The sequence below is a fragment of the Fukomys damarensis genome, unplaced genomic scaffold, assembly GCF_012274545.1.
Source record: "Fukomys damarensis isolate Sample0158 unplaced genomic scaffold, DMR_v1.0_HiC HiC_scaffold_9, whole genome shotgun sequence".
Taxonomy (NCBI): Eukaryota; Metazoa; Chordata; class Mammalia; order Rodentia; family Bathyergidae; genus Fukomys; species Fukomys damarensis.
In genome coordinates, this window is record NW_022900921.1 from 29,615,571 (window position 1) to 29,636,071 (window position 20,501).

At 49.9% G+C, this 20,501-nt stretch overlaps 2 protein-coding genes across 6 annotated transcripts in view; both read left to right on the plus strand.

Annotated features, from left to right (window-relative positions):
- Positions 1 to 453: 453 nt before the first annotated feature.
- Positions 454 to 1,907, plus strand: LOC117285355 (the record flags this gene model as incomplete). Its single annotated transcript, XM_033761477.1, has 2 exons — positions 454 to 903; positions 1,728 to 1,907. Coding segments are annotated over exons 1-2 (630 nt in total), but the record flags the coding sequence as incomplete, so codon positions are not given.
- Positions 1,908 to 9,225: 7,318 nt separating this feature from the next.
- The window catches only part of Slc25a48 (solute carrier family 25 member 48), a 45,109-nt gene continuing 33,833 nt past the window's right edge, over positions 9,226 to 20,501 (plus strand). For all 5 annotated transcript variants that reach the window (XR_778366.1, XR_778367.1, XR_778365.2 and 2 more), the window contains exons 1-2: positions 9,226 to 9,663; positions 13,915 to 13,958. Coding sequence is in view for 1 of the 5 variants with exons in the window: in XM_010614094.1 (XP_010612396.1) it covers positions 9,618 to 9,663; positions 13,915 to 13,958 (90 nt within the window). In the remaining 4 variants the exon portion in view is untranslated. The remainder of the gene's footprint in view (positions 9,664 to 13,914; positions 13,959 to 20,501) is intronic.

Sequence of the window (20,501 nt, forward strand, 5' to 3'; positions counted from 1 at the left end):
GCACCAGGCTAAAGGACCAGGGCAGCTCCAGAGAGGCGAGACTACTTCACACCTGGAGCGAGCAGACCACAGCCCCAGAAAAGCATCTCAGTGAGGGAGAAGTGGTCTGGAGTCACCCTGGGGGGAGGCTGGGAGCTGGAAAGGCTTTTATGAGCTGAGAATTGAGGAGCAGATCTTGGCTTGGGCTCCTAGGCAGGACAGAGCATGGCATGGCTGAGGAACTGGGAGGGGGCTGTGCAGAAGGAGCAGGTTGGGCAGGGGAGGGGTAGGAAGAGACTGCAGGTGTTGGTGGGCCCGGGTTCCCCAGGCTCTCCACTCACTTCACGGGCTGAGAGCTGTTGCTGGGCTTTCCGGGGAGAAGCACAGACAGGTTTGAGCTTTGCAGGGCCCCTGTGACCTCTGTTACGGGTAGGAAGTTGGAGTACAGTCACGGATGAAATCCTCTCTTCCCAGATGTCCCTGGAGAGCTGTGCAGGGGAGTCCAGTGCCTCACACTCTCCCAGCCTGCTGGAGGAGGAGGATACTGGGCCCTTGGCCCCGCAACCACAAAACACCAGATCGACTGACAAGGAGCCCCTCGGTTCCCTCGGCCTCTCCCACAAGGCCCCGGTGGCCTCGGAGTGCCTGCCTTTCTTCCGCACCTGTGAGTGGCTCCTGGCTGAAGAGAAAGCCCTGCAGACTGAGATTTTCGTGGACCAAGGAGGGCAGAGGGCCCGGCAGGCATCATTTCTGGAGGATTTGGCGCCACCCAGTGGCTTCCTTCCTTACTATCGCTCGGAGAAAGACATTCTCCCCTGCCGGATCCTTCCTGGCCAGGGGCACGGGGGCTCCCACGACTCACTCCCCAGTGAGAAGGCACAGGAGGACTGCTGCTGCAAGCTGACAGCCAAGGATGGGTGTCCTGTGAGTTGAGGAGGCCAGAAAGATGGAGGAGCACCGGGCCCCTGAGATGCTCCAGACCTCTGTCCCGGGCCCATACTCCAGCAGGCTCCTGTCCAGGCCCTCGAGGGCTTCTGGGGCTCTCGGAGCCACATGTCACTAGTTAAGATCACAGAGACCGGAGCCACAATGTCCCGCTCAATCCCAGCTCCACCACTTGTTAGGAAATTGGACTGGTAGCTGCCGTCTTCAGGTTCCTTATAAAGGAGGCGTGAGAACAGCAGCAGTTGCTCTGAGAGCCACCGTGAGAACTATAGTGAAAGAGTTTTGCGTGGAGTTGAGTATACAGCAACATCCTGAAGTGTTGTCCCTATGTCCAGCTAGGCACTGAGACACGTGCTGCACGTGCATCCTTTCGTTTAACACTAATAGCAATTGCAAACCTCCAAGATAAAGTCATATTATTCCCATTTTATGGATAAAAGCGAGTCTCAGAGAAGTTTAATAACTTGGCCAAGGACACATAGCTAGCAGTTGCAAGCCTGGGATTTGGCCCAGACAATCCCCTGTGACCTTACCAGTGTAGCCACCAGCACCATGTGGGGAGCACTGTGTCCTGTGACTACAGCGTGAGCAGAGGTGAGGTGGGTGAGTTTGAAGCCCAGAGCCAGCCCTCCCGACTAGGTCCCTCTGGTGAAGCTTAGTAGCATCTCTGAGTGCTCCTGCAGAACTGGCCCTGCCATCTTCCCTGCCCTGGCTGTCACAGGCATGGGCCACCCTGGCACCTGGGCCTGGACCCGGGAGGCAAGCCCATGTCTGGCTGACCACCTTGTTTCCCTCTGATCCAGGCTTCTGCTGCAGGCTCAGATGTCACCTCCAGGTCCTCACACTCACTAGTCTCAGCAGGGAGCTCCCAGGACGGCAGTCTGGATAATCCTCCCTGCAGGGACCAAGCCCTTCATGCCCCAGGATTTGTGCCTTACTACAGGAGCCCAGAGGAGGAGTTGCACACCAGCCTGCAGCCTTCGGCCTCACTGTCTGGGAGAGACCAGGACCTGATCGAGAATGAGTCCTAGCACCCAGTTCTCAGCAAGAGCAGAAGGTGGATGGAGGTAAGGTTTCCGCAGCTCAGTCAGTGTCCCGAGCCTTTGTCCCCCAGGCCGTGGAGCCCTCAACCTCTGGCAAAGGACATCCTCCTGCCCCCTGCCAGCAGTAGGAGCTGAACAGAACCTCTCAGGCTTACCCAACTCCCTCAGGGCACCAAGCTGCATCTGCCAGTGCTCTGTGTGCCCAGCATCCACCCAGTCAGGCTTGCAGCTGGACCACCTCCTAGAGAAACAGAAGGGAGAACCTCAGCCACCCCACCCCTCATACAGTGACCCCTCCAGCCCCAGGCTGCCCCCACTTTCTTCTCCTAGCTTGAAAACCTGCCCAACAAGGAGTAAGCAGCCGCACCTGAAGTGGTTCCGCCGAGGAATGCCTGTCTGGTCCAGCACTGAAGCCTAGACAGTCCCTTCTGTAGCCTGCCCTAGGCTGGGAACCAAGGGACGGGGCTGCCTGAGCAACAGAGGGGCAAAGATGCCCGGAGATTGGTCTCATAAATAAACCATAGCGCTACAAGGCTTGGACTGGTACACTGGTTTGTTGCTTGGAGAAACACCTGCTGCTTCTGTTTTTGATCATTTACTATTTTTTAGGCATCTTACAAAGAGTGTGCCTGTGATCCTAAGAAGTAATCTTCATTTCAAAGTTGAAGAAGCAGGCTCAGAGAGGCAGGGTAGCACACCCAGGCTCACATGGACAACCAGGCATATTTTGAGATTTATTGGCCTCCCCTATACACCACACACACCCCAGAGCCCCTCCGCTGATGTCTAGTGAATGCGTGGCAGAAGAGAACTACCCACGACACTGACTCTCTCCATCACAGCATATCTCTCGGGAATCCTAAGGACACATTGACATTTGGCAAATGTTACTCCCATCTCAGTGGTGACAGACAAACTGAGGCAGAAAAATTAGTATATTTATGCAGAGGGGTGGGAGGGGGGGCCAGGGCCTGTAGGAAAGTCTCTGCCACCTCCTGAGTCATGGCCAGGAGGCAGCACTCGGGCCCCGGAGTCAGATAGCAGGTGTGGATCAGCAGTGTTCCACTCACCTGCTGTGTGGCTTTGGAGAAGCAGCTTATGCGTCCTGAGTCTTATTCTTCCCAGATGAAAAATGAGGAATTACTGTACGTGAGAGACTCAAAGCGATGTTAATAGAGCACACAGCACCATCAGCTAGAGCCCCGAGGTGGAAGGAGGCTAGCACACTGAGGCTTTGGTAAACCAAGGCAGGTAAAGAGTGGGGAGGTCTACCTACAAGGCCGCTCTGCTCTCCCAGCACACAGCTCCCACAGAGCCTCTCAGAGATTCACTCTGGCTCCCTGAGACTCTTCTCTGAGACTCCTGCGTCAGAATTTCTTTCGTTGACTAAGTATACACTGCAGTAGTAGTAATTCTCCCTGCCAGGCAGAATTTCCGGGAAACCTTCCCAAACTGTAGGCTCCAGACCTTTTCCGCCTGGGAGCCCCAAGTGCTGTGTGTCAGCGCCCTCTGCTGGCCTATTTTGACAAGACACTCACTGCTGGTATCTGTGGCCCGGAATTTTATTTGAACATCACCTAACAGCGCCACTCCCTCTGCCAAAAGACAGAGGCAAGTGGGCAGCAGCACCAGGCCCAGAGCCCAGGCAACCCAGCTTCCCTGCTGGCCCCTCTGCCCTCACTGTGCGGCGGCTCGCTGTTTCCTAACTTCAATCCACACTCAATCAGCGATGGCCCGAACACGGCACCGGCATGCTCTGGACAGGACACCTCGAACAACTGCCAAGGAGAAGCTTACACAGCTCCTGAAAATCATGGCATGTCCTTTCCCTGTTCTTCAGTCTGGGAAGGTGCCTCAGGGCTCCCTCTGTCTTTAGCCAGTGCAGTGGTCCGAGCGCCAGAGGACAGCTCAGGAGTATGGTTCCCGGTGCGGTCCGGGCAGTCGTCAGCAGTCCTGGCCACGTGCTCTCAGGGGAGCTCAAAGATGCAGTGGTGGCGGACACACTGGATGGGACCTCCCACCTCACAGCCACTGTACAGTGCAGGAGACTGACTGAGATGGTGAGAGCTGGTGGGAGAAATACGGGTGCACCAAGACAGGCCTTGATCTCTACCGAGGGTCTGAAAGAGCTTCCCTGTGCAGAGGGTGGTTTAGCTGCCTCCAAAGGAGGAAGAAGTTGGCCTTCGACAAGGCAAGGAGAGGAGCTGCTGGCAGGGGGAGTGATTAGTGCAAAACCCTGAGGTATAAAACATCAGGTACATTCAAGGGCCTCAGACATTGCTCTGCAGCCTCCCTGTTTCACACCCAGCAGAGTGAGTTCTGACTGGGCACTAGGCCTGTGCCTGGCCTTGCAGGCCCAGAGGAGAATAAGGCAGTGTCCTGTTCCTATGGCCTCACGGTCTGCATGGGTAGCCAGACGATAAGCCCTAAATAAAGTGTGGTAGCAAGGATGAGGATCTGCCCAGCACATCCTGGAGCACAGTTGGCAGCCAGCAGACCCAGTGTGGAGGGGGAAGGTGCTTCCAGGAAAGCCTGTGAGGAGAAGACGACAGCTGAGCAGAGTCTCAAAGGAGCGGGGCACAGGGGAAAACAGGGGAGGGCACCCTGCAAGGGACCGGGGCTTGCAGTCCCCACCTCCAGCAAAGAATGTGGGGCATGGAGGCCACACTGCCTGGCTGGGGCTCCAGCTTGCGAGGAGGCTGAGAGAAAAGGCTGCCAGACCCAGTTCCAGATGCCCAACTGTGAAGTGAAGTTTTATCAATGCCAGAGGGAGTCATTGGAGGTCACTGCAAGGAGGGAGGCTAGAGCAGGTTCAAGGTTTCAGCAGCTCCATGTGGCAATGACAACAGGGTGGACACAGGACTGGAGCAGAGGGCCCCAGTCCCCTGTGATCTGGGCAGACAGTGACACAGGCATGGGATGGGCTGTAAAAGGGCCTGAGTGTTAGGGTCACTGGAGAGATGAAACCTCAGGACTCACTACTCATGGCTCATGGGACATGGCTCAGAGAGAGAGGAGCAAAAGATGCAGTCAGGGTTGGGCTATTACTGGCTAGGTTGGTGCAGGTAGATTTCTCTAAGAGGAGGAGGAATTAAGGAGGACCACTTTGGGGAATTAGGTAGGTAGAGAGGGCATCCCAGACAAGCTGTCCCTCCTCTGATAAAAGTGGAGAATGGTGTATATTTGGCACTCAGGAAAATTCTGCTGCCATTCATAGCCGTTGGCCATTAAATTGGACATTTAAAGGGCCAATGAGAAATGGAAATTGGACCCTGGTTATCAAAGGAGTCAGCTCTTCCCATCTGCGGGGGGGGGGCCCTCTGCAGGGGATAATGTATGCAGAGGCCCCTGTGGGGAAGAAGTGAGGGAGCAAGGACACAGGACATACCATTTCTCTTTGACCCTGGCAAACCTGGGAGTGGATCTCTTTGTGCTTTTTTACTATGTGATGGTCAGTGGCTGCCTGCTGTCCAGAGGGTAGAATGCAGGTGTGAACAGATGTGAACAGTGGCACTATCCATCCTGCTCCAAAGTTGGGGAGGCAGGGACTAGTACTGACCCAGATCCTTCCCAGAAGCCAAGGGGTCTGGGACTCACTGAGCCCAGCCCATGGCTGCCACTAAACTTACAGCCCTGGCTCTCCTTTGGGTGATGTGCCTCGGGGGCAGACTTGTGGTGTACATCCCAGAACAGAGCACCGTGGCTTATTCTGAAAATGAGCCTGCTCCTTCACTGTGCTCCAGCTCATTAGCAGTGTAAGCAGTGAATTTCTGGGCTGAGAAAGCCATCTAGGGCTGCCAGGAACTCTGCCTGCCAACACAGGGCCTCAGCGTCCCTCATGAGCGCTGACACGGGACTGAGGGGATGGCAACCTGCCTGGTAACACCTAGGTGGTCCCGCAAAAGTGGCCTTGGGAACTGGCTGGCTCACTACTTGGCCAAAGGACCACACTTTGGAGACCTTGGGCAGCACATAGCTTGGGGATCCACGCTGGTGGCTTTCCTGCTTCCTCAAGACTAAATGGGTCATCATGTGCTTCAAGAGCTGAGCTCAAGGAGAGGATGTGACTTTCCTCGCCTCCACAGGATCTCTCAAGATTCCCTCAGCCAGCTCTGTGCTCCGCCCTGGGCTCTTCCCTCTGAGGGCTGGTTCTGATTCACCCCTGAACACAGGTAAACTCTCCATGTACCCAGGGAGGAAGGAGGCAGGGGCTCCTACTTCTCCGCAAACTCTTTTAGGATCAGGTGTCTGTGAGCAGACCCCATCCTGCTTTGGAAGAAGTAGGCCTGGCCAGCTGCTGCTGCTCATTGATCTAGAAGAGTCAGCGTGGATGTACTAGAGGACCCTCCTCCTCCTCCGGAGTATATGCCTCTTCATTTTGTCAGCCTTGGGGGTATCTTGGCTGGGACCGATGGCTGAGTCCCTGCTTGAAATGAGCAGTATGCTCAAGGACACAGAGTCACCTTCTTTAAAGGGAGAGAAGGCCGGAATGCTCCCGTTGGAACAAAATCCCTAAATTTGGCCAGTGCAAGTCCCCCCCACGAGCATGGACATCACCTGAGGATTTGGCCAAGTATGCAGTCTGCCCATAGGGAAAGTCTGAAAGAAAGAGGAGCCCTCTCCCTTCTTGCTGGCCTGGGGTGGACAGTGTAAGCTGGGTGAGTACCTGGCAGGGAGCTAGGCCCCTAGAGAGCTGTACCTGGAAGGCATAATGCTGGACCACAAGGCACTGTGAGTACAGGGTACTGGCTGGGATGCAGCTAAGATATCATTGCCTGGGTTCGGGATGGGGAGAGAGAACCACAACTGGACCCATGCTGTTGGTACAACACAGGGACACACAATCACCAGAAAGTGCTACCTCAGTATGGACGCCTGGATGGCAAACATGTGGGGAGGGCAAGAGGAGAAGGGTTGGGGGGCATCAGAAAAGCAAGATCCATCTCCAGGTAGCCCCAGAATTACTCTACCACCTTGTGGCTGTGGGATGATACTCCCTGGCTTGATAGGGTCTCTTCTAACCTCTCTAAGCTTCAGTTCCCCTGCCTGTTACACCAGGTAACAGGGTGTATTAGTCAGAGTTCTTCCATGTGTGCACACAGGTGGGTGTGTGTGTGTGTGTGTGTGTGTGTGTGTGTAATAATAGGATCTGACTGGGCAAGTCATCATCTGTAGGGCAGGCCAGTGGGCTGAAAACTCAGGTAGGAGCTGGAGCTGCAGTCCACAGATGGAATGTTTTCTTCTCTAGGCTTTTCAGCTGACTGGATGAAGCCCACCAGGAATATCAAGGATAATCTCCTTTTCGTAAGTCAGTTGATTGCAGATGTGAATCACAGTTACAAAACACTGCCAAAGCAACACCTAGATTAGTGTTGGATTGACTCACCTCCAACAGTAACCCTGCCCAGTGAATACATAACCCGGACCATCAGCTCCTGCTCGTGAGTAGACAGGAAGCCCCAGGCACATAGCCCTGATATCCCCAGGAGAGGGTTTGTGAACCAAAGTTCTGTAGAAGCCACATCTATCCTGAAGAGCCTTAGACAAACTAGATGATCATGACTATAGAGAGGGAGTGTTGTAGATCAAGAGCCAATTGATTTTAGTCACTTTTCATAGCCATTTTAAAAAATCAATCCCAGCATCTGCCCTACCATCCTCATGACTACTATATAAGGCTCTTGGAACACAGAGCTAAGCTTACCCCACCTCTGTCCTCTACAGAATGCTATAAGATAGCATCTAAACTTATAGAAGAAATTCCCCTGCCTTGCTGTTACCTCCTTGTCTTAGTCACTTTCCTCAGGGCTGAAACAACATACCCAATATCCACAGCTTAAAGGAGGAGAGGTTCATTTTGGCTCATGGTTTTTAGAGGATTCAGTCTGTAGCCAGCTGATTCCAAGACAGAGAGGGCAGAGCAGAAGGGTATGGTGGAAACAAGCTGCTCCCATCACAGTGGCCAGGAAGCAGAAAACCAAGGGAGGAGCCAGGGAGGGCGACACACCTTTCCAGTCCCCACCACAGTGGTCCACCACCAACTGGGCTCTGCCTCCTGCAGTCAGCTGTAGGAGTCAGCTGTAGCACCCCAAGATCCAATCACTTCCGCAGACGTGAGAGCCTGGGGGAAATCTTAGATCTAACCCTACCATCTGCCCACCTGATGGTCCCCCGATGTCACTGATAAATGTAGTGACCTGACTTTCTTTGTTCTGTGACTGTAAAACCCGTAGAATCTCTTTCCTGGAGGAACGTGTCATTTAGGACAACTGGAATTGGTGTTCCTGGGGTATGTGCATTCATATTTTGCCCAAATAAGCTGTTTTCTTGTTTCCTTTAAGACAGAATCTATTACTTTATATGAATATGCTCCAGCCTGGCATCTGTGTGATTAAGTAGAGCAGGCAGGCCGGGGGCCGGATTGGGGTGGTAAATTGGGGGATGGGTTAAGAAAAGTTTTAGCCCAGGGGACGGAACAAGATTTGGAGCTTACTTACCTACAGAGGAGGGATAGTTGTCCCACAGAGTCACCATGGGGTGGTGCAGGGGTTTCTGTGGCTTCTGCCAGTTGTACTTCACCCCTGGGCCCTTCTCTGTGAGAGCCAGGTCTTAGGGAATATGCCCAAACCTGTTCTCAGCCAGCTAAACCTGTAGCTTGGATGTGGCAGCTTTCCCCTATGGATTTGGGCCAGCTTTCTAAAAAAGTAAAATTGATGTATGAAACACATGCAAGTTATATACAGTATTACACATACAATAACTTTCCTCACCTGTGAAATGAGGTTGTACTGCCAACCTCATAGAGTTACTAGGAGAAGTAAACTCAGGTACAGGAAGTGGGGTGTGATTTACATGCAAAAAATGATGGACATCATTAAGAACCATAATTATTCAGAGCCAGCTTGACCCTGACCTCTGAGCAATATGCTTTTCACACATCAGCCACGAGCTAAGATAATAAGTCAGATTCTTAATTTCAGGGCTTGACACTGGCTTGGAAAATTGTGTGTCCTGTGTATTCTACAGCAAAACTACCTTTGACTTTTGCTCAGCTCCTCAGAGAATCAAGAACCTCTGGGTGTATGGCCTGGATATTCAGGTAGAGTTATTTCAGTGGGGTTTGGGCTGTAAGCCCGGATGATGCCTCTTTACACGTAAATAATCCAATCACAGAAAGATTTTGGCAACTGCAACCACATGTTTGTGGGCTTTGGATAAAGCTTCTCTCCTTCCTGTAAATAAATTGTGCAAGAAAAGGCCCTGAAGATATTCCCAGTGTGGGGCCGCAATGTGAACAGTTGCCGGCCTGCGTTGGCATTTCCACCTCAGAGGCAGAGTCCGCACTTGTGGAGGGAGACGATGCGGGCTCGCAGGGAGTGCTGAGGGAATTCCCCTGGACGGCACTTTCCTCTCCGCACTTGCGTCCTGCCTGAGCGCTGCGCCTTTAAACTCCGCTCGGGGCTCGGTGTCAGCGGCCCAGAGGCACTCGTAGAGGTGAGCGCTGGACTGGGACGCTGGGTTTGGAGTAGGACCTTCAGTGCGAGGCGAGACTCCCACTTTTCCGGCTCGCTCGGACTGGCGGGCAATGCTCTGCAGACCCTGAGCCAGCACCACCCCGACTCTGAGGCCGAGCACCCTGCGCCACCAGCCATGAGCAGCTTCCAGCTGGAAGACTTTGCGGCGGGCTGGATCGGAGGTGAGCGCGCTGGCGAGGGTCCCTCCGAGCAGGGCCGCGAACGCCGCACTCCCAGTCGGGAAGCTTCACTCCCCCTGCGCTTCCGGGTGGTCTTGCAGTCCCTTGCCCTCTACCGGGGCTGAACTCCTCAAGCTTCACCCTGAGCTGATTTGCCTCTGCATTAGGACCCGAGGAACTCGAACCAGTGCTGATTAAACGGTCCTGCGGAGCCGACAGCCAACGGGGCCTCCGGGGTGCGCACACCCTTCGGCGACCCGGTGTGTTCCTGAATTTGGGGACCTGGCGTGCGGGACCTTGGGTGTAGGTTGACGCTTGGCTCTGAATACCCGGCGCAGGGTAGTGAGGAGCCGGACTGCGAGGTCAGTTTGGCTATAGCGGGCGCCCCGGCTGGAGAGAGCAGAGGTCTAGGCTGGAGGCGCCCACGGACATCTGGGAGGAGCGCTTCCCGCGGTCAGCCGGCAGCCAAGGCCTTTCTTCAAGGCTCCTCAGTCTGCAGCTTTCGGGCCCACTGGTCTTTTCACCACCCCTCCCTGAACTTCTCATACCCTCCACTTATACCTCCCTCAGGTATTGGGGCAGCAGGCGTTTCAGGGATTTTTGCTTATTAAAAGAAAATCATTTTGACCCACCTAAGGATTATCCTAAGAGGGATGTTGTTAAATGCAGCCCCTTGTCAAAGAATGAAAGAAAAAAAAAACTCCTAAGATTAAAAGAGCAACAAGCCACATAAGACTCCCGGTCCTCCCTCCACCCAGCAGGAAGCCACCTCTCCCCCAGCCCCCACGGGTGGCAGCAAGGGCCTTGCCCCATACCTCATACCTCTGGAAAGAGCAAAGGCAGCTCTTTCCATGGTGGTGGGCAGTTCTGTTGGCATGGGAACCCATGAGTGGGGCTGAGTTTTGACTTTACTAGCCAGAGGCCTGCAGCCAGACACCTCCTGGGTGTATCCAGTCGCTCCTGGGCTGGACAATCCTTCCACCTTGGAAGGCCAGGTAGATAGAGGAGACCTTCCGACAGCTGCCCCTTATATATCAAACCAGTTGCAGTGGGTCTGCAGGTGGCTTAGTTTGTGAGCTGCCCTGGAGGGTAGGCTGAGTCAGAGTAGCTCCAGCCCCTGATTAGACAGGCCTCCCCTTTCTCTCCTCTGTTCTGAGATTTTCCTTACTTTGTTGATGCTAACATATTTGTTTTACCTCCATGAAATGATGGTGAGTGTAGTGACACAGGGTTTAGCAGGTGCCAGGTGCTGTTTAACTGTGCTACGTATATTTTAAAAGCAATTTTATCGAGGCACTTTTATATATCATAGAATTCTTCCATTTTAAGCATGTAATTAAATGATTAAATTTACCAACTGCAACCATTGGTATAAGTTGGTTATAGAGTATTTTTATTCCCCTGGGAGGATCTCTCATGCCCAGTCCTGCCCCGAAGGAAATGACTTTCCATAAATCTTTCTTGAATATTTCATTGATTGACTCCTGCCAATTGTGATCCCTTGTGTCTCTTTATGTGTATATTTTTTATTATTATTATAAGCACTCCAATGAGATATGCACTGTTACATCCTCACTTTACAGATGGGATCTTACAGAGAAATCCAGTGGGTTGAGTAGAACCATGCGTTTACATGGGACAGGGATTCTAACCCAGGTAATCTAACCCTAAGGTCTGCCATGGTCTTAGCCTTGGGATTTATCTATAGCTGTTGCCTTTCTTAATGACCTTACATGACAAATTTTACCATGATACCCTCCACTTCTGTTTGAAATCATACACGTCTCTTAGATCGCAAGGCCTAGAAACTACTGGCCTGATAATCCTATTTTTTAATTTGGCACCCCTCCTTTCAGATGAGTAGACCAATGAGCTTGAGCAGGAAATGCTGGCCTAAGGCTGAATCTGAGGTGTTGCTGTGTCTGAGGGGTTCCTGCATCCATTATGGCGGACAGTGGCGCCTAAGGACCAGAACTCCTTCTTCCTTTCCGGGTATTGTCCTGCAGAGTGAGGCTGAATTCGCCAGCTTCCACTGCCTATCAGCTCTCTGTCTCTGCGAGAAGGTAGGGAGAAAGGAGGAGATAAAAGAGAACAGGCAGTTCTGGGTCAAGAGAGCAATTGTTCTGGAATTAGTTGGTTTCTCTGTCCCTGTAAATAAGTGGTACCTCGGTTCATGAACTTAATTTTTTCTACATTTCTGGTCACAGTACCTAGTATTCGGGCCTCTTACTTAGCTCACCTGCTTAAACCATCTCCACAGACAGAAATGCTGGGGAATTTCTCTTGGAAGAGTGGCTCCTGTTTCAATCTCTGTCACCAGCTTCGGTAACAAGGCCTTCTTCGTTTAGGTGGTCTCGGGATAGATGTGCTTACTTCCAATTTTTGCAGGCCTTTGTGAGTACGTGTGTGGAGAGACATTTCCCTGTGGAAAGATCCAGCATATGCAATGTCTTTCAAAAGGAAGCTGCTTAATTTGCAAACAGAAGTAAAATTTAACTTGGGCCATTTTTATGAATGCTTATATTTTTAAAAGTCAGAACATAAACTCAACTACTCAAAAGTAAACGGCTAATTTATGTAACTAGGGGCTTTCTAACAGAGTAGACCAAAGAAGGCAACTGTGTAGCCAATCAAGTGCTGTGGTGTGCAGGTGAGGTTTTGATCAGTGGTGGACCATGCACGTAGCGTGTGCTAGGTCTGTCATCCAGGTCTGAGTAAGCTCATGTATGCTGTGATGTTTGCACAAGGTGAAGTCCCCTAACAATGCATTTCTCAGACTACAACCCTGTCATTAAATGACACGCGACATGTTTTCTCTCCTTTATTTGAGAGTCGATCCTACTAGAAGCCCCCTTCTCGTGTTCCTTTGGTGGAGGTCCTGAGCTACTCTTGCTATGGAGTTACCTGACTTGTGAGCAGTTGTTCATTCAACTACATACTTTTAAATGTTATTGTGTTTCAGTTTGCTTCTTCAAATGACAAAACAATGTCCTGTAGCTATCAGATAGTCACTCCTAATTCCCTCTGGGCCCAGCCCTAGCAAACTTTAATCTGCTTTCTGCTTTTACAGATTGATCTATTCCGGAAAATTTACATAAATGGTATTGTACAGTATGTTGCCTTTGTGGTTGGCCTCTTTCACATAGCTTATTTTTTGTTTTTGAGATGCTTCCATGTGGTAACATGTATTAGTATTTTATTACTATTTGTAGCTAAATAGTATTTCATTGTATGTCATTTTATTCATCACACATCAGTTGATACGCAATTGGGTTGTTTCTACCTTTTGGATATTGTGAATAATGCTGCCATAAGCATGTGTTTGTTTTCAGTTCTTGGGTAGATCTTGCTGGGTCATGTAGTAATTCTATGCTTCCTTTTTTTTTGAGAAATTGCCAAACTATTTTCTACAATGCCTGTACTATTTTACATTCCTATCAGCAATGTACAAGAGTTCTAACTTCTCAGCATCTTTGCCAACACTTGTTATTATCCTTTATTATTTTAACCATCCTAGTGAATGCAAAGTGGTATTTTACCATGATTTTGATTTGCATTTCCCTAATGACTAAGCTGCTAAGCATCTATTAATGTGCCTTTTACCCATTTTTGTGTCTTCATTAGAGAAATGTCTGTTTGATTTCTTAGCCCTTTTAAACATTATTTTAGTTGTAAGTGCTCTGTATATATTCTGGATAGTAAGCCCTTATCAAAAATATGATTTGCAAATATCTTCTTCCTGTCTGTTGTTTGTCTTCACTATCTTTAGAGTGTTATATGTACACAAAAGCTTTTATATTTATGAAGGTGGTCCATCAATTTTTTCTTTTTTTATGCTTTTGGTGTCAATTCCCTTTGCAAATCCCAAGTCATGAAGCTTTTTCACTATGTCTTAGTCTAAGAGCTTTGTAGTTTTATTGTTTAAGGCTTTGATCTATTTTGAATTAATTTTTGTATACAGTCTGAAGTACGGGAATAACCCTTTCTTTCACATGTAGACATTCTGTTGTCTCAGCACCTTACTTCTCTTTATGGGGGTTGCTCCTGGAGTTAGGGCTCTTGATTTGACTCCATTTTCTCTACTTTAAATGGTACTGGGCTAGTGCTTAGCATGTTGGAAGCCACCCCTAGCAACTGATAATTGACTGAATGGGCAAATGCATGTGTCTGAGCTGCTTCCCTTTTCCAAGATCCAGCTGCTACAAACTGGGAGTCTTGGGTCCTGGTGACCAGATATTCTTCTTTGATCTACAGGAACAGCCAGTGTCATTGTTGGCCACCCTCTGGACACAGTCAAGGTACAGTAGCAATGTTTTCCATCACTTCAGAAAAGGCCTGGAGCAGGCCTGTTTCAGAGTACCATGCCTGCTGTTTCTGATCACCCTGAGAGTCTCCAGTCTGGGGCAGACTCTCCACCACTCCGGGAGAGGGTGGGCAGCATCTCAGGAGGCCTGGCTGGGAGCGGCTCTCCCCTCACTACCTAGCAATGATTTTGTTTCTGTGATTGTCCTAGTTCTGTCTGCAGTCTTGATGAGTTGATGAAGAAAGAGACAGGATACTAGTGAGTGTGCTCCTCTAAGTCTCTGTGGGGCTGAGTAACCAGAAAAGGGTTCAAAAGTAAGGTGGTGTCTTAGCCCAAAATGTAAGATTGGGTTTCAGGTGATTAGAAAAGATATACCAGGCACAGGGGACAACATGGGCAAAGGCACTGAGGTGGGGGCATTAAGGGGGCTGTGCTTGGGAAAGGCCAGCGTGGCCAGTTTTGTTGGTGCACCAGGTTCCCAAAGCAGCATCTAGGCAGGCACTCAGCACTCAGTCCTAGGGAAATTAACTCTCAGGTTAGGACTTTGAACCTAGTTGGGGGGGGCACTGTAAGTCCAATAAGGATCCAGAGCATGGGATGTACCCCTGAAAGGGGAAGGGGGCTTGTCTGAGGAGTGAAATGCTACAAATGAGCCCTCATTCACCCCACCCCATACTTGCCACCTGTCCCTACTAGTGAGCAGGACTCAGTTACATCCTGAGAAGGTGGCCATAAAAAATGCCTCTTGACCCTCAACTTCCAAATCTATTTCTAAAACTCTGCCTGTACTACACACAAAGAGGAACATATCAGGCTTGCTGCAACTTCCTTTCTTTTTTTTTTTTATTGAGTTTATTGGTACATTCTAGGTATACAATACAGTTACATTCATTACTGGGATCTTGTACCTTTACATGACAGGTCTTAGTTCTCATTTTTTCCCCTTGTTCCTGCCCTCCCTTTACCCCCTCCTCCACTCCCCATTTACAAACACTTTATTTCCATTTTTTCATTTTCTCATATTTTTTTCTTTTCCCTTATTCCCTTTCCCACTTTCCCTACACCTTTAGTCCTTTTCTTCCTATTTCACATTGTTAATTATCTCATTAGGATCTTGTGTACTATTATAGTTTTTCATACCAGAGAAACTATTTGGTATTTACATGTGTGACTTATATATTTCACTTAGGAGTATATCCTCAAAATGTATCCATTTTCCTATGAATGACTCTAATTTCTCATTCTTTGTGGCTGAGTAGCATTCCATTTTATAGAAAAACCACATCTTCTTTATCCAGTTTCCTACTGATGGGCAAATGGGCTGTTTCCATGTTTTAGCTATTACAAACTGTGCCACTGTAAAAATAGGTGCGCATATGTCACTGTGATAGGCCCCTTTTAGATCCAAGCACAGGCCCCCTCTCTTCTTGGTGGGGACATCACCCTACTTGTCTTAAATATTCAAAGAAATCAAACTGCGGGTGGCTTAGGGCCCCCTGGAAAATGTCCTAACTCAAGAGGATAGCACACAGGGCCCAGTGCTAACCAGTGAGCACATTTGGAAAGGAGGAAAGCAGGCTCAGTCCTCCCATCCTGGGGTTTTGATGAGCTTCCCACTGTGTACAGGAGAGTGAGATTTAGGGTGCAGGAACCTGTCCTACTTCAGAGCTGGGCTAGGTTGGAGCTCAAAGCCCCAAAAGTGAACTTGGTCCCCAGTTAGCCTCCCTTATTGATCAGTGCCCTCTCTACATTTGGAACTCTGTAACAGACTGGAGCCCAGTAGAGGTTTCCTGAACAAAAGAAGGTGGTTTTAGAACCACTTCCTTAAAGAAAAATAGCATCATGATGATGCTGATCTGCCACACCCAGGCAGGTGGGTGGATAACACTCCCAGCCACTGTAGATGGGTGGGTTCTGGCATCGCCTCCCCTTTGGGAAATCATTCTTTAGGCCAGGTGTTGTCCTTGGCTAGTTGAGATCCTCAGCTATTTGGGCAGAGGCCTGTGCCCTCTCCTTGCCCGGGCATCCAGAATGGACTCCAGAGGTACAAAGGGTTTGGATGCAGGAGGCTTGTGAGAAGGGTGGGGGGCTGCTGCAGATGCCAGCACCAGGGCATCCTGGAAACCTTGCCTATCCACATTCCCCAGTGAGAGCTGAGCTGCTGAGGTCCAGTTCTTAGGAGCATTTGCAGAGAAAGGCTTCTCGGGCTCTTATTAGATGAATGATTTGTGGCCATTTTCATACAGTGTAGGGACTTTAGAAAACATGTACAGCATTTGTATGTAAATGGATTGGTGCCTTAGACTTGCAAGGGCTAAAATCACATAGTCATTGTCCTCAGACAATGGGCCCTCAGTAAAGTTCTCATTATTTATTGAGCACCTACTGAATGAACTGTACAAGACCTGGTTATTTCATGTCAAGCTGGTCCTGGTGCCTGGTGCCCCTGCAAGTTGTTGTATCAGGCTCACCTGGACAGCCCCAGATTCCTCCTCTCCAAGAGACAATGGTTCAAGAAGCCTGGAGTGGGTCTGTGAATGCATGGGAAAAAAGCTCAGCCTGACAGGAGGTTCTGTGACAGGGTTTCTGAGGACCATGAGGGCTGTCAGTCCCCACAATTACTGCTAGAACTATGGGGCAAGGCATGGAACCTACCAGTGGACCAGGGACAGGAACCAGTTTGGGACACCTAGGAGAGTATGTGTGCTCCAAGGAAGGCCCAGACCTTGGCTCCCCACCCTTATGATCAGGTGAATTAGGAGGTTGCTTGGTAGAAGTAGTCTGGTTGGCAGAAGTACTACAATGCCAGGCACTTGTCTGAGTGCTAAGAGAAGGTGGCAGAAGGAGGCTGGCAAGCTGGGCAAGAAATCTCATTCTTTTATGGGAGAAGGAAGTGTCAGATGCAGAAGATGCCCTCAGAGCTGACGCGGAGACTCTGAGCAAGAGAGGCTGGGTTCTTATCCACACAGTCCCTATGTGCTGGGACTACTAGCTGACCAAAGTTTGAGGGAGGAGGGCAAGTTGACAGATCTGTATAGGACAGTGATAGACAAAAATGAGAGCACACAGCAAGTGGCACAAGGGATTTGCAGGTGGTGGGTGCTAGGGAGACAGTAACACAAGATGATGGCAGAGAGTGACTACAGGCTTCCTGTGGGGAAGGGCCAGACATGGCCTCTGCACAGGAGACAGCCAAGTTAGATCCCAGGGACACAAAGAGCTGGGTCAAAGTGCTTATGGGAAACTCCTAAAGTTAGGAACAGACCTCATTATGTTCTCAAGGAGTGCGAAGGCCAGTGTGAGTGCCTTGAGTGTAGTGAGGTGAGAGGGAGCGTAGTGTGGCTGCTGGGAGAAGCTCGGAGAGAATGGGATGGCCTGGTAGACCGGGGCTGCCCTTTGCTAGACCTGCACAGCCAGGCCCTGGTTCCCAGAGCCCACCAAGGAGGGCTCTGGAGCAAGCTCACATGTGACATGGCCTGACCAGCACCTCAAAGCTATCCAGAAGTAGGGCCCATTCCAAGTGATCCTCAGCACACTCCAGAGCCAAGCCAGACTCTCTGAGACCTTCCCTGCCTCTGTGGCAGCTGCAGATACCCATTGAGATCTCACTGGCCTTCACGAGGTCTGGCCAGTTGTCCTGCCCAGGACTGGACTTCTCTTGCCCATGGCTTCTACCTGTATCACATGCAGGGCACATCTCAGCACAGAGCGGGGCACCAGTCTGATGTGTACCTGCTGAGTGAGTGTCTGTCCCAGATCTCACCCCAGCACATGGTGCCTGTGGAATACCTCTCCAGAGCACCTAATTCCTTCCCAGTCATCCCCAGTGAGAATTCCTGGCCTCAGAAATGTGATGGATTGGAAAGCAGCAGGCTCAGACAGAAAGCAAGGGCCTTGGAACCATGCAGGTCTAAGTCCTGCCTGCCATTTCCTGCTTGCATAGCCTTCTATTAAACAGACTGTTAATCCCTAGGGTAAATATGAAAGTGGTGCTCCTAGTACCCAGTGGGCATTCAGAATTAGAAGCCGGTATTTCTACCAATGTCATTCTATAAAATGTTTCTCCAAATTTGGAGAACAAAAGTCTCTGACTTAACTGGTATGTATAAATTTCTCTTCTGGGGATCTATGGGGGATATTCAAAAGATGGGCAGTCATTCTCTCAAGTGGCTTCCCCAGTTGCTTGACCATGGAGCTGCTCGTCAGGTGTCCCCCTGGGGACAACCAGAAAGGAAAAAGCTGGCTGCTCCTCTAGATCGATTTGGTTAAAAGTGTATCAGGAACAAATTCTTGTTGAATAGAATGTGAAATTTAACTATAGAAAATTAGGGGTGTATTAGTTTCCCTGAGCTAAAACTTGCCACGAAGTGGGTGGCTTAAAAAAAAAGAAATTTATACTCTCATAGTTCCAGCAACGGAAGGCTCAAAATCAAGGTGTTGGTCCCTTCTGGAGGCTTGGAGAGAGACTCCAGTCTAGTGCTTCTCCTGGCTTCTGCTGGTTACTGCAGCCCTTGGTATTCTAGGGTTGTGATTCTGTCTCTAGCTTGTCTGTCTTCCGTAGCCTTGCCCTCTGTGTGTCTGTGTGTCGAGGATACCAGTCACTGCATTTTGGCCACCAGGGGAATAAGCCCCTCGTTTTGGCACCGGCAAGCCTGGCCTCCATTTACCTGAAGAGGCTTGGGTCCTCTTCCTTCTCTCTACTCCACCCCTGCACCACAGAGGGGAACCCATCCTGAGACATGAAACACAGTCTGTATTCAGCCTGAGAAGCTCTTGCCCAGGTGCCAGCCTGGCAGTATGGCTCACGTGGCCTGCCTTGAGTTCAGCCCCAGGATAGGGCACTGGGCCTTTATTTGCTCTGGAACATCTGCCTGCCTTTCTTCCCCTGACATTTTCTCCAGAGTTTCTGCCCACCAAGAAAGGCCTGGGCAAGTACAAGTAGCCTGAAGTTCATTTCTGGCCTCATCCTCAACTCCTCTGTGACCCAGAACGTAGCAAGTAGACTCCCTGAGCCTAAAATGGGCGGGGACACAAGGTACTTCCCTAGCAAGTCTGTCGTGAAGGTTGTTCATAGAGACTCTGAAGACAAAGCAATGAGCAACATGACCCCACCCTGATGAACACATTTGGCAGGGCACAGGAAGCAGATGCCTGACTTGCCTGAAGTCTCAGGGCTCGCCCATGGGAGGGCCAACTACCAGGACCTGTGCTGCTGACCAGATCAAAGGCGGCTTCCCCTTCCCTGGGCTGCCGATGACAGGCGTAGGAAACAGCTGCTAGCTACTCAATAGCATGGAGCTGAGATTTCTGGCATCTAGAACTGTATGGGAATAGACTCATTGTTTTGAGCAGCAATAAGAAACTAATACAGGGAGTTAGCTTTGTTCATCTGTGTAGCATGGGTGGTATCCGTGTTTCACCACATTTGGAGGATTCGGCAAGGCATCGACAAGATGCCTATATGTATTTGGTGTACACTAAATGCCAGCTTCCACTATAATTGGGGCTCCGGAGCCCTCCGTGCCATGCTGAGGGATTGGCAACTGGCAGACTTTTGCTTTGTAGCTTTGAAATGAGTCCATGGTTCAGTTTTGCTCTTGGGTCAAGTCACCTCTTGTACCCTTTGCCTGAGTGGTTTGACCACAAAAGCTTCGTGGGAGCCTGATTTCCAGGCAGGGGCAGGGGGCATCTACCACTCTCACTACACAGGGAGAACCCTGGCAATGTGGGACCATCAGGGGATAATGCTGGGCCTCGTGCTAGCTTTAAGTGGGGTGCAAAGAGAGACCTACATTGTCCCCTTTGGACAATGTTGAGCTGATTGGGGATACCCCACCCCGAGGTAGACTTCTGTGGTTCTGCTTGACGAGAAGACCATGCAGGCCAGTTTCCATCTTCCATCTTCTCCCTGGAAGTCTCTCCTACCTCCTAATTTAACAGTGCATTTTCTTTTGCCACCACCCAGCCCCTCTGATCTTTAGATTATTTTTCTCCATAGCACTTATCATCATAAAGCACCTATATTTACTTGGGAATTTTTTTTATATGAGTTCCCTCAGGTCAGAGACTTTGTCATCTTTATTGCTTAATTCTCTGAGCTTGGGACAAACTACTCTGATCCAGTCTCTCAACAGATATTTGGCGTTTTTAAAAATTAATTTTATTGATATATTTTAGTTGTACAGTTATTCATCAAATGAGTTCATAAATACATTTCTCTGGTTATGAAAGTCCTACTTAGGAACAGTGTGGTACCATCTCCTATATATTGTCTATGGCTACAAATGTTTATAAAAATAGGTGGGTGCCAATTACACTCTTGCTTATGCTATTTTTCATAGTCATTGCATAGATCAAAGGAGATTTTTTAGCCTTACAAGTGATATTGAAACTTTTATTGAGAGAATATGTTCTCATTTCGTTGTATAGTTGAAATTATTTTTAAAGCCACACAAGCTAAAAATAATGAAAGTTGGAACTGGAGACAAATTCCATGCAGGAAAGTCCCATCTGGGAGACTGCCACTTTGATGGCGTGT